Genomic DNA, 13,146 nt, shown 5'->3' on the forward strand with positions numbered 1-13,146 from the left:
AATCTCTCCTAAACCAATAATCTTATAATGTACTATATAGATAGTGACCATATCTAATCACGAACCACAATATTGTCTATCTATTCTATTCTTTACAATCTATTTACATATTAAAATATGTTGCTATTTTAAAGCACTACTCATTCTAAATACCAACATTATGATTATTTTTAAAGTCTATATCATAAATAAAAACTTCAGCTCCTTTCTAGATAAAATATAGTTAATTACATGTGTAATATTTTTATTCAATATTCAACTCCTCTAAGCCACCAGTCCAAGAAATAATATTTTTATAATGCTTTTTGTCTATTTGTGTAATAATCTTTGCATTAGATTCTGTAAGCCGTAAGTGATCGAGCACCATTTGACCTCGCGTATGTGTGCCAGTCAGTTCCACAGTAACATGGTATTGCCGACTACTGGCTATTGCTAAATGTGGAAATAGATATGCTGCTACCAAAATGGCATCACAAACAATCCAATTGACAAAACCTTTAGGCAGTAAAATTGCACTCTCGACGTAATTCATTAGTTGAATCTCCTTACTAGGATTGGAACCAAGTTCCTCGAAACGCCATTTCTATAAAAAAAAATATATTTTTTTATAATGATAAAAATATTTAAGTAATTATGGGTACCAGTGTTATGCCAAAATCACCATCAATGCAAGTTTCCCATGGTAAGATGGTTATTGGTGTATTTAAACAGCGGCTTAAAACTATATGAGCTGCTTCAGGATCCATCATGAAGTTGAATTCCGCACTTTTAGTAATATTTCCTTTGCCTAATAAATAGTTAAATAAAACGTATGGTAAATGTAAATTATGTTGATATTGATTTAACTCTACAGGCCTATGTTATCATATAGTGACATATGTATGTCAGTTCCTCTACATGGTAGGCACCTTGACGTGGTGTAGGGGCTTAGCTACAACTCGGACTATAAATATGAATATTCGCAATCACCTGGCATTTGTCAGACGACTGTGAATTTTTAACGTTTCTAGAACGAGGTGTACAACCAAGATCTACCTTTAGGTAGTTTTGTGTTGTCATGTAGTCTATGTTTTGTTGTTTTATGTAGTTGTGTTTGTTTTATTTTACGTAGTATTTGTAGTAGTAGTAATTTTATGTGTATTAGTAGTAACTTTATGTAGGCTGACTGACGTGGTCCGAATGGCTACTATAACATCTTAGCGTCTCGGGGAGTAGATGAGTCTTTGCATTTTGGTGCTACTCATTAAGTTCGTTAGTCAATCGATCGGCCTTTAATGGAAGTTTAGTTGTTTGTAGGATCGATGACCCCAAAGCAGTTAGGTCATGTCTCTGCTGGTTTTTGGGGTCGCCAGCAACTGGGCGGGGTGAAGGAAAACACCCTGGGTTTGAGTGAAGATATGAAACAATCTATAGTTTTTGTACCTAGGATGTATGGTGTATGGTGTAGTATGTGTGTATGTATGAATGAGACCCGAACAACCCCCCAATCTACGGTGGAACAGCTATGCCTGTAGGAACTTGGTCACGGGGCTAGTGATGACCTTAATAGCGAACTGCGGATACCAGGCGACCTCCGCTTTCAATTTGCCTTCTGTCGGTAAATGGGCTCTGCCGATGGCGACTTTATACTTCCCTAATACTCGTGGGATATCATATGGATACGTCTAATGAACAAACTAAAGGGGATGATGCTACCCTTATCGCATCAAACACTACTGCTGTCGGGCAGGGAATTAACAACGACCAGTCGACTGTTGTGTCACAGGTCAGTGAACCTTTTGCAGATGGTGCTGTTGGGCACATCTGCAAAAATATACACGCTGTGGAAAATGTTGTTTTTCCACAGTATACTGATGCTAGCAGCACAGAAACTGAAGGGTCTGATGCTGCCTCTATTGACATTGACGGAGTCAGTCTCTGTTCTCAACAGTCAGGTGCTACTGTTGTCAATGTCTGTATGAAAGGGATCAGTTTACATGACCAGAAGGGTTTTGTGAAACTGAACTCAATGCAGAAGAGGAGGTTAAAGGCTTACATGAGTCAGGGACACTCTAGGGATGTGGCCCTAGACATGGTTTCTAAACTTCCAACTCGTGCGCCAGCTAAAAGGGCTTTATCTGACGACATGGTCATGCCAGCTGGTAAGAAACCAAAACAAAACACCTCGATTCAGGGATCGAGTAAACCCTCTTTCAGCCAAGTAGCCAGTCAGGCCAAGGGGATCAAATTAGGATTTGTTCCTTTTGATTTGGCTAAGTGCCCCCTAAACAGGGAACAGACTGCACAGCTACAGGAGGCTATAATTGAGACTGCCATAGAGTTGGCGTCTGACGAGGTTAAACCAGAATTTGAAGGTTGTTTCCCTCGTACGGGATGGCTCATGATGGTGTGCACAAATAACCAAACGGCTGAATGGGTCCGTAAAAATGCGGCAGCTATTGCAACAAAGGCTAAACTGGGCGCCAAAGTGGTTGAAGAGTCGGAGTTTCCAAAAACACATCTGGTGCGAGGATACTTCCCACACAGTTGCGATTTTGAAAATACCAAGGTTCTTGCCACAATTGAGGCCCAGAACAGGATTAAAGCAAGCACCTGGAAGGTATTACAGCGGACCGCAGAAGGTTCACTGCTCCACATCGTCTTTGCTGTCGACGATGCATCCTGGAACTCACTGGTCCAGAGTGGAGGTAGAATTGCATATCGCTTCAGCCATGTCAAGCTACTGCTTAAAACTAACAGTATGACAAAGGAGGGGCAGCCAGAACAACGGCCTGTGGAACAAAAGGTTCCAAATAAACTCCAGATCACAAGGACGGAGAAACAGAAAGTGGAGCACGTGGTCCCACAATCAACACTTACGTCTATTGTGAATCCAAATGAGGCCCCAACTACTAGTAGAGCCGCCATTCAAAAAAAGCTTTGGATGCGGCCACCTGTGGGTGGAGCATCAACAACTCCAAAAGAGCGCCAGAAGGAAAAAGGGCCACGAAGAGCTCGACTTCAAAAGGAAGTCGAACGCTCTCTCAATAAAACTCAACAAAAATGAGCACCATAGGGGTGTTACAGGCGAACCTGCACCACGCGAAAGGAGCATCGGCTACCTTGTGCAGGACCTTCGCCACAAAAGGACTGGCCATAGCGCTTATCCAGGAGCCATGGACAGTCGGTGGGCATATAAAAGGCCTTCAACATCAATCAAGTAAGTTGATATATAAACGTGACATAGAGTCGCCTAGAACTGCTATACTAGTAAACAAAAATGTTAACTGTATTCCAATTCCAGATTTCATCCAGAGGGACTTGGTGTCGGCCATTTTTGAGATCCCGACGGAGTGCGGAACACGAGAGATCGTGATCGCATCGGCCTACTTTCCAGGCGATGCAGATGAAGCACCACCTGAAGCAGTCACAAACTTGGTAAGTTATTGCAAATCCAATAATTTACAATTTATAATTGGTTGCGACGCAAACGCGCACCATACCTTATGGGGTAGTACTAACATAAATAGAAGAGGGCAAATGCTTTTAGAATACTTTAGTAGTAATAACGTCAGCATATTGAACAATGGTTCTGAACCCACTTTTATTAATGCCATTAGAAGAGAGATTCTTGACCTTACTCTTTCTAGTCAATTTATCTCCAATTATGTTGTTAATTGGAGGGTCTCAAAGGAGGTTTCTTTATCTGACCACCAACATATTCTTTTTGAACTGCCGGGTCACTTTTTACATAAAAATTTGCCAGCTGCACGTAAGTGTATCAACTGGGAAATCTTTAGACTATCCTTAGCTAGTAAGGAGGACCAGTTACTGAATTCAATCAGTCATATTGATGAACTTGAATTAGCTGCAGATCAAATAAACTCTGTTATCTCTCAGGCGCATGAAGATGCATGTAAGGTTGAACCACGTACATCCAGACGGGATGTGCCATGGTGGAACAAAAGGCTCGAAGAAATGCGCAGGGAGGTTAGGAAGCTTTTTAATTTAGCAAAGCGATCAGGGGTGTGGGTCGACTATAAAACATCCTTGACTGCCTACAACAATGAGATTAGAAAATCTAAACGGAAATCATGGAAAACTTTCTGTGACGGTGTTGACAACACTCCGCAAATGGCTCGCCTTCATAAAGTGTTGAGAAAGTCTCTTTCAAATGACATTGGTCTATTGAAAAAGAATGATGGTCTCTACACAGCAAATGGCAGGGAAACTTTACAACATTTACTACATGTGCACTTTCCAGGATCGATCTTATGTGATGCATCCATAGATAGGCGCACGTTAAGTTATGAACAACCAGACAATCGTTTAATGTCGCTATCTGGTATCATTTTTGACATTGATAAAATCAGATGGGCAGTTAATTCTTTCAGTCCTTTCAAGTCACCAGGAAGTGATGGTATCTTCCCGGCACTTATACAAAACGGCATAGACGTTCTTATCAATCCTTTAAAGGTGCTTTTTAGGGCTAGCCTTTGCTGGAAACATATACCTGAAGCTTGGAGAGAAGTGAAAGTGGTATTTATACCAAAAAATGGTAATAGACCAAGTGATGACGCTAAATCGTATAGACCGATTAGTCTCTCATCCTTCCTCCTGAAAACTATGGAAAGACTCATAGATATCTATATTCGTACAGAACTGTCTAAAAGTCAACCTCTTCACAAAACTCAATTCGCTTATTCCAAAGGGAAATCTACCGAATTGGCCTTACATAACTTGGTCAGTAGAATTGAAAAGGCCCACAAAAACAAAGAAATTGCGCTTTGTGCATTTCTGGATATTGAAGGAGCTTTCGACAATACGAGTTATGGCTCGATCTCGAATGCCTTAACTAACAGAAATGTTGATTTTAATGTTACTTCCTGGATTGAGGCGATGCTTCAAAGCAGAAAAATTACATCAACCTTAGGTAGAACGTCTGTAGCTGTTGAGGCCGCAAAAGGTTGCCCACAGGGTGGAGTACTGTCTCCTTTGCTCTGGTCAGTGGTTGTTGATGAACTTTTAATCTTGTTGGAGAATATTGGTTGTGACGCCATTGGGTATCTGGAAAGCATGGTAGGAGTCTATCAGAGATATTGGTAGGGCACCTTCGACGCATTTTAGCGTGGTGCGAAAGTGAGGGTCTCTCCATAAATCCGGAGAAAACTGTTGTTGTGCCTTTCACACTCAAACGTAAACTAGACATAGGTCCCGTAAGTTTAGGAAACACTAATATTTCTCTTTCCAGTGAAACAAAGTACCTAGGTGTTGTCCTAGATGGTAAACTCACTTGGAGTTCACACTTAAATAAAGTATATAACAAAGCATTAACGGCTTTATGGACAATACGGTCCTGTATAGGTAAAACTTGGGGCCTAAACCCAAAGATTATATTTTTGATATATCAGGCAGTAGTACGTCCTATCATGACATATGGTTGCCTGGTTTGGTGGCAAAAGGTCACACAGGCTGGATCTATTGCTGTTTGCATGAAGCTCCAGAGATTAGCGTGTCTCTTAATGACTGGTGCTATGAGGACAAGTCCAACTGCAGCACTTGAGGCTATACTTGGATTGACACCTCTGCACATACACATTCAATCTACGGCTGCGCTTAGTGCGTTTCGACTAAAACTCCACATGAACAAGAGTTGTCTTGACTATGGTCATACAACAATATTAAAAATATTTGGAGCACATAAAATTCCTCAATGCGATGGAGACTATACAACAGAACTCCATCGTTTTGGCAAAAAATTTGAGGTACACCTACCATCACGTTCAACGTGGGAGAATGGAGGCCCACAGGTTGACCCAAAAAGTTTGGTTTGGTACACAGATGGATCAAAGATGGATGAAGGCACTGGCGCTGGTGTATTTGGACCCAACACCAGCATTTCGGAAGCAATGGGCACATGGCCGAGTGTCTTCCAAGCTGAAATCCACGCAATCAACTTATGTGTAAGATCCAATTTAATCAAAAAACCTTCTGGCTCGAAAATTGTTATTTACTCTGACAGCCAGGCTGCTCTTAAAGCTCTTTCTTCTTGGACTTTCAAATCAAAACAGGTCCTTGAGTGTTACGATCTTCTGCAATCACTTGCAGCTCGGAATAAGGTAAACCTTTACTGGGTTCCGGGCCACAGAGGAGTTTTGGGAAATGAAAAAGCTGATGAGCTTGCCAGAACTGCATCAGAAACTGCTTTTATAGGCCCTCAACCCTTTTGTGGAATAAACTGGGCTAGTACAAAACAGATTATCAAGGAAATGGAAAATCATATGCGGCTAGAGTACTGGGTAAACTTTCCAGGACTCAGACAAAGCAAAGCACTGATAACACCTTACTCCTACAAAAACATTCTTAAATTCTCAAAATGTAATTTAAGGATGATAACGGGTTTCATTACAGGTCATTATGGTCTGAAATATCACCTTCATAAACTACAATTATCTGCTAACTCGGAATGCAGATTATGCCTCGAAGATGAGGAAACAACCATGCACATTCTTTGTGACTGTCCAGCTTTAATAACGCACAGAAGAAACCTGTTTCATAAGGAATTTCTGTCACCAGAACAGATTAAGAACTCTTCTCTAGATTTAGTTCTAGACTTTATTCACAAAGCTTTAAGGGGCTTTGTTTAATCAATAGTGAAACTGGTACAATAGGTCTCTTCTGGCCGCAGTACCGGCTGTTGGGCAATTTTCACGAATACCTTTTATTATTATTATTATTATGTATGTCAGTTCAGTTTAAACACCATTAGAAGTCATTTAATACACCAAACCTCAGAAAGTGGTGCAGAAGACCGAGAATTATAGAAAACAGCTATATTCGATTTTATTGCTGTTTTTATAGTACCTCAGTTGAGAAGGATAAGTGGCGTTTGATCATCTCAAATCTGTGTGGTTTCGGGACGGTAACCTGATAGCTACTAAAATTTTAGTAGGTGCTAATTTTAATTTTCTTAAAGGAAAACATTTTTGACCTTTGGTTTATCTTGTCTAACCATGTTATAAAATTATATATTTGAAATGTACTAACCTCGAAAATTGCCACCCATTATATATACATTGCGTACATTATCTAGAAATTTGTCGCCATACATGTTGACACACGTCGCAAAGTTTGTTAAAGGACCCAACAGCAAAAAATCGACTTGTTTCGGATGCTAATAAAAAACTTTTTTATATGAATAATAATGATTAAAATTTCTTATGATATTGTATTATTTATTTTTATTTAAAATTACCTTACAGGCAATATTGTACATTGCAGTTACCGCATGTTCCTGACGTATTAAACTCATATCAATATCCTTCTCATGCTGTAAATCACCGAAACCATCCATACCATGGAAATGTCTCCTGCGCTTCCAAGTACGTGGCAGTATAGGTACACCACAACCTTTATAAACTGGTATCTGGTATTTACAATTATATTATGAAACTTAATTATCTGTTAAAATAATTCAATTTACATACATCATTCCTATCGAGACTATCTAAAACTCGTAGTGCATTATTTGTGCCATTATCAACGTCTGTGTTACCATGTACACATGTCACACCTAAAATTTTATATTTTCCTGGTCCATTGCTTAGTACTTTTTCAGATAGAGATTCTCCTTTAACTAACATTATAAGAGCCCATGCATCGTCGGTTCCGATGTCGCAATCAAAAACAACGTAATTTTCACACATTTTCCGATGAAAGTTTTTGAACTGAAAAATAAATTACATTTGAATTATATCTTTTATTATACATTATATATATCTATCTGATATATATCTATCTGCTTGTCCTTCTGTTTTCACCCTATAGGCTTTTAAAGTATTTATTTGTAAATAATACATATTTTTATTTGTACCTATTCTTTGTTTCAGCATATTTTTTTTAAAATGATTTATACTCTGCTTCTTATTACAATAAACAAGTATAGAAGAAAGAAGAAAATAATTATATCTATATCAATATATATGTTATATACATATTCATATTTAAAATATAATTCTTATTTTACTTAAGGTGGCTCTTAGACCCCTTTGCAGACTTGAAAAACCATCCTAAAAATAGAAGTCTGACGGCTTCCCCTTCAGAAGGTTATCACCTTACCCTTACATGACAATTCTTTTAATGTGAGTATGTCTCTCATTTTACTGGATAGCAGATTTCTTCTCATCCGCAGAGCCATGACCATAACCAAAGTCATTTGAGAGCACCCCAGGTCATATTGAGTATCCTTCTATACACAACAAACTTTTAGTGACAATAGTTTGACCCATTTTAGTTGAAGCATCTGATTGGTACACATTTTGCCTAATTTGAACCAGATAAGTTTTGTTAACTGATAAGAATCTTCTTTTACCCAGGCTTTTCTTGACAACCCAAGATATTTACAAAAATGTATAGTCATCAGTATACAAAACGATATATTTGGGCAAATATGAGCATTTAACAAGACATATTTTTCTCAACATAAATTTCTAAAACCCAAACTGTTATTTAGGAAGCAAAAAATGTGGATTCGTGAGACAGTGATGTTAATAAGTTCGCTTCGATTAAAAGGTGAAGTATATTCAGGGAACATTTTTCAGTCATTTGGATTGTTTATATTAATGGAAAGTAGGTAGAACAGAAGTCGTAAAAGGAAACGATGGTTCCAAGATATAGACGATCGGATTAAAGGGTAGATGGGCGGAAAAAAATATAGTTGAAATTGTTGAAACTGGGACACTTAGTAAAGGAAGCAATGGTTAGTTCTGAGTTGTGATGATATTTATATTGGGATTATCACAAATGTTTCTTGTTCGCATGTTGGAATTTATTTGAGGTTCTTTGTAGTAGTATCTATTAGAATATTATGTGTTTGACGGCAAAACATTTATCTAGGTTTTCTTTATGAATAGTATAGAATGAAGAATGCTAAAAATGAAAGTGATGTGTGGTTACTTTATATACTTCTTTATCTTGATTTACAGACTTGCTCCGTTAATTCTTTTAATTATTTTCTTTCATTCTTTTAAATAAATTTATTTATAAACAATGTACAAATGTTAATACAAAAATAATACACGAGTGCGTTAGCTTAATATTATGTATTTGGAACCAACGTGGCTAAATCTAAGGTCAGAACTGCCTTCATTAATATTTTTCGTTCTTGAACAATTTTTGATCAGTGATCATAATGTCAGTCACAATATGTTTGCTAATATATTATTTTGTTTAAATTATTCACATAATTAGTTGTTTAATGAGAATTTTAATTGTAATTATGTTAAGTATGCTTCCCACTTTACCGGTTTCTTGTTTACAAAAATTTGGAACTGGCCCCTTCTCTTTAAATTTAGAGTACCGCTCACTACTATTGTTCGCGCTCAACTAAGTAAATTTTGGCAATTTCTGAATTAGTAAAAATATCATTCCCAATTTTTTATTTTTAAGAGAATTTTAGTGTTTAAGTAAATATTTTTACTTATTTTTTTATATATTGTCAATGGTTGAGCACTCTACAATCAGGCAATATTGACTACTAGTAAACATATAACCAATGTGATATGTTATAGTATAATGCAGATTATATATACATACTATTTATAATACATTTGTTATTATTATTATGTGAAAAATAGTAAAATTAATTTTTATAAAAATGAAAAAAGATATAAGAAATAAAACTTTTAAGACAAAATGTTTTGGCAATATAAGTACATTTGTTAGACTCGTTCTCAACAGTAATGAATCGGTACATTCTTAAGACAAATTACTCTAGTATAATAATTATTATTAAATATTATTAAATATTTAATTTAAACGAAAAACAACGTCACAGTTGAAAGCCATAGACTGTATGTTATTTTATTGAAAGATATAGGAGATTCAGTAGGATATTTTTAGCTAAGGTTATATTATATTTATGAATGTGTTAAATATATATCTGGGAGTCATCTTAAAATTAAATTTTAATTTGATAGAACTTCTTAAGATTAGATTTTAATCAGATTACATAGTTTCTTGTAACAAAAATTGTGTCACGAAAACAGGCACTAAGAACTGTTTTTAACCCCTACATGGTTACTTTGCACGTACCACAGGTGAAAGCATTAAATAAAAATGCATAAAAAACTAATTCAGCAAATAATTTTTTGAAAATTTGATCAAATTCAATTAAATGATTTATTTTTAACTTAAAAATATAATTGCCCACAAAACATTTTCATATTTTGGACTGACATAATATACTATATTCTAAGCACCACTTCTCAGTCTGTGCTTTATTATTTAGTCAGGTACATCAAGTACCACTTGGTCCTTCTCAGCTTGATCACCCAACCTGACAGACACTTTTCACAGTTTACTTTGCTCAAACTCGATTAAACACCTATAAAGTATAAGTTTTTTGATCGAGAGTGAACTCTTCATCTCATTTGCATATGAGGTTATTAGTGATACTTCCTCTGATTTCCAGGAAGGCTATATTGTATATGAAGTTCTTGACAGTTTCGAAAATATAGTCACCAACAAACAATGCCCGTCCGAGCTTGCGCATTCTAGTCTGTTTGTACTTTAATTTAACATCATTATTAATTTTAATCAAAAGATATTTTTTTTTCTCTACTTACTTTTAAAATATTATATACTTCAAGCATAGAAATGAATAAAACTTATATTAAAGCAAATAACATTCACTTTTTACACTTTTTATACTATAGATAAGAGAGGGTATATGTGTTTTATAAGCAGGTAAGGAAAACTGATATAATCAGAGATAATATAAAAATATATTTTATTATTAAACTGCCTAAATAGTCTAGCCGTTAACTTAGAAGGAAAGTCTTTTATATAAAGAAAAAAATTTATTCTTAATTGACAAACGTAGGGTGCAATCATTTAAATTTTAATAATTACTAACCGACATTTAGATGATAATCTTACTCTATTGCTCAATACAGTCTTTACAATATAATAGATAATAGTGATAAACAAATACAATAATTTTCAACAAAGCAATACGCTATATAAACAGAGATAATAATTGTGTAGTTAGTTACTTAAATAATGAAATCTATATGTTTACGTAAAATGTAGGAATCTATTATCTTAAGTGAACTAAACAGTGAGCTATAAATACTATCAAGTTATGACAACAAACATAAGAAACTATAACACCGAATTGAAGATAAGACTAAAATAATATAAACAACAGTGGATTGTAAGGTACCGATAAGAAGATTTAAAAAATCTATTTTTTAGTTTATTCTCCATTTATCTTAAAAAATAACCTCCATATATCTCAAGTATAACTGAATTAAAGTATTTTAAAATGATTAGATTTAAAAAGCGTATCTTGTAGAATGCCAAAATTTCATGAGAAGTTCTTATCTAAATAGTCACTAAAAATTATTGTTATCAATATCAAACTTATTATAATCATTACTAGTGTTGATATCACTAATTAGATTAATTTTTATGATATTTCATGTGCTTAATTGGTGAAGAGATTAGATATAAACTACAATGTTTCACAATCATTTCACAGGGTTTTATTTTGCATTTTTTGGTTAATATTGTAATCTAAAGTCTGTGGTGAGTTAAAAATTGTCGGATAGCATTTGCTATATTACTATATTATATTAATTACATTGTTTTATAAGACCAATTACTATCGACATCATTTCCTACAGTAATAAAATCGAACATTGAGACGATCTTTAGGGGTTTAAAAAAAATAAATCAATTTCATTAATTTTGTCTTAAAGAACAAAGATTATACTTACTTTCTTGTACATAGTTTTATTTTTTAATAAAAAATACCAGTTGTATTGTACTAAGTTATTATATTTCGGCATATTACTAGAATTCAGAAGAAAAATTTAAATGAAGGCAACAGTAAAGTGGCTAAGCTATATATAGTAAATCATAAAATATTAGTTTCTCATTTAGTATTATTAAATATAATAATTACAAAAAATTTTTAAAGATACTTAATTATAATTTATAAACAAGAAATATTAAACTTAATTCTCAGCTTACTTTACCAATAATTACTATATACTTGTTAATATAATAATATACATACTTATATATATCATATATAAACTATAATATAATATATAATATGGTAATAAACTGGGTGGGAAGCGTTAAATATCTCGAAATCACGTTGAACAAACGATTCACATGGGTTAAATATGTTCAACTGAAAATTCTTCATCATGATAATAATCAATGATAAGAGAAGGAAACTGATATATAACCAAATAATTCGTTCGTCACTTCTATATGGATGTGTAGCGTTTAGCAAAGCTTCAAACATTACTATTCGCCAGTTAGAAATTGCACAAAATCAGGCTCTGAGAAGACTTTTCAAAGTACCATTAGGACCTCAAGATTGAAAAATACATACATCAAAAATGCATAAAGGATAGAGCCCTGATATTATTTGCGAAAACTGACAGACTTACCAACACCGCGTTTTCAAATCTCAGAATGGTTACAGGTTTCTCGGGGAGGTATGCAGAACTGAGGTCAATTATTGCTTAGTTTGATGAAATGATAAACAATAATCCAGTGCAATAGGAGGTCAGCAGTTATGTATTCCCTTCCCATAGTTAGCTATTTTTCGCTGTTTTACTACCATCATTTTGATCATTTAATCATTTTGAGTTTAGGTAATTTGACGGATATTTCTTTCTACCGATGTTCAGTCTGACAAATTGTCAAAGAAGTGTTTCTTGTGAAAATGTTTTCTTGTGAAAGCTAGATCAGAGCAGTCACCAAGAGAATACATGATTATGTTTTCTCTACGACTGCTATCGTGAGTATTAAGAGGTTTCTCTATACCAGTAACCAGAGTTGAATGCAGTAACCCAAACAGTATTCGTGCGGTTCCAATTAAAGCATTATCAGGATCTGGTCTTTTTATATGAGGTTAAACAAGTTATCGTTTTTTTCTTTAAAGTATCGTTAATATATATGTTGTAAGAGTCATGACTATAAAAATGATGATATTTTATTATCATTTTTATTACTGTTTATAAATGAAATGATTATGATTATGATATGATGATATGTTTATTTATTTATGAACGCCGTCCTTTATTTATTCGTACGCCCAATGCCATGACCATAATTCCTAACGTATAGTCGAGTAACAAATTCCAC

At 34.8% G+C, this 13,146-nt stretch overlaps 1 protein-coding gene across 1 annotated transcript; it reads right to left on the reverse strand.

Moving 5' to 3' along the window:
* Window positions 1-244: 244 nt before the first annotated feature.
* LOC119671390 (inosine-uridine preferring nucleoside hydrolase-like) lies at window positions 245-11,822 on the reverse strand. The gene is made up of 6 exons (XM_038082004.1): window positions 11,760-11,822; window positions 7,467-7,706; window positions 7,235-7,405; window positions 7,027-7,153; window positions 642-787; window positions 245-583 (listed from the first exon to the last, which is right to left on the reverse strand). The coding sequence occupies exons 1-6, from the start codon at window positions 11,769-11,771 to the stop codon at window positions 245-247; spliced, it is 1,035 nt and encodes a 344-aa protein (XP_037937932.1). The 5' UTR covers window positions 11,772-11,822.
* Between the last annotated feature and the right edge of the window lie 1,324 nt (window positions 11,823-13,146).

The sequence above is a fragment of the Teleopsis dalmanni genome, chromosome 1 (assembly GCF_002237135.1).
Source record: "Teleopsis dalmanni isolate 2A chromosome 1, ASM223713v2, whole genome shotgun sequence".
NCBI classification, from domain to species: Eukaryota; Metazoa; Arthropoda; class Insecta; order Diptera; family Diopsidae; genus Teleopsis; species Teleopsis dalmanni.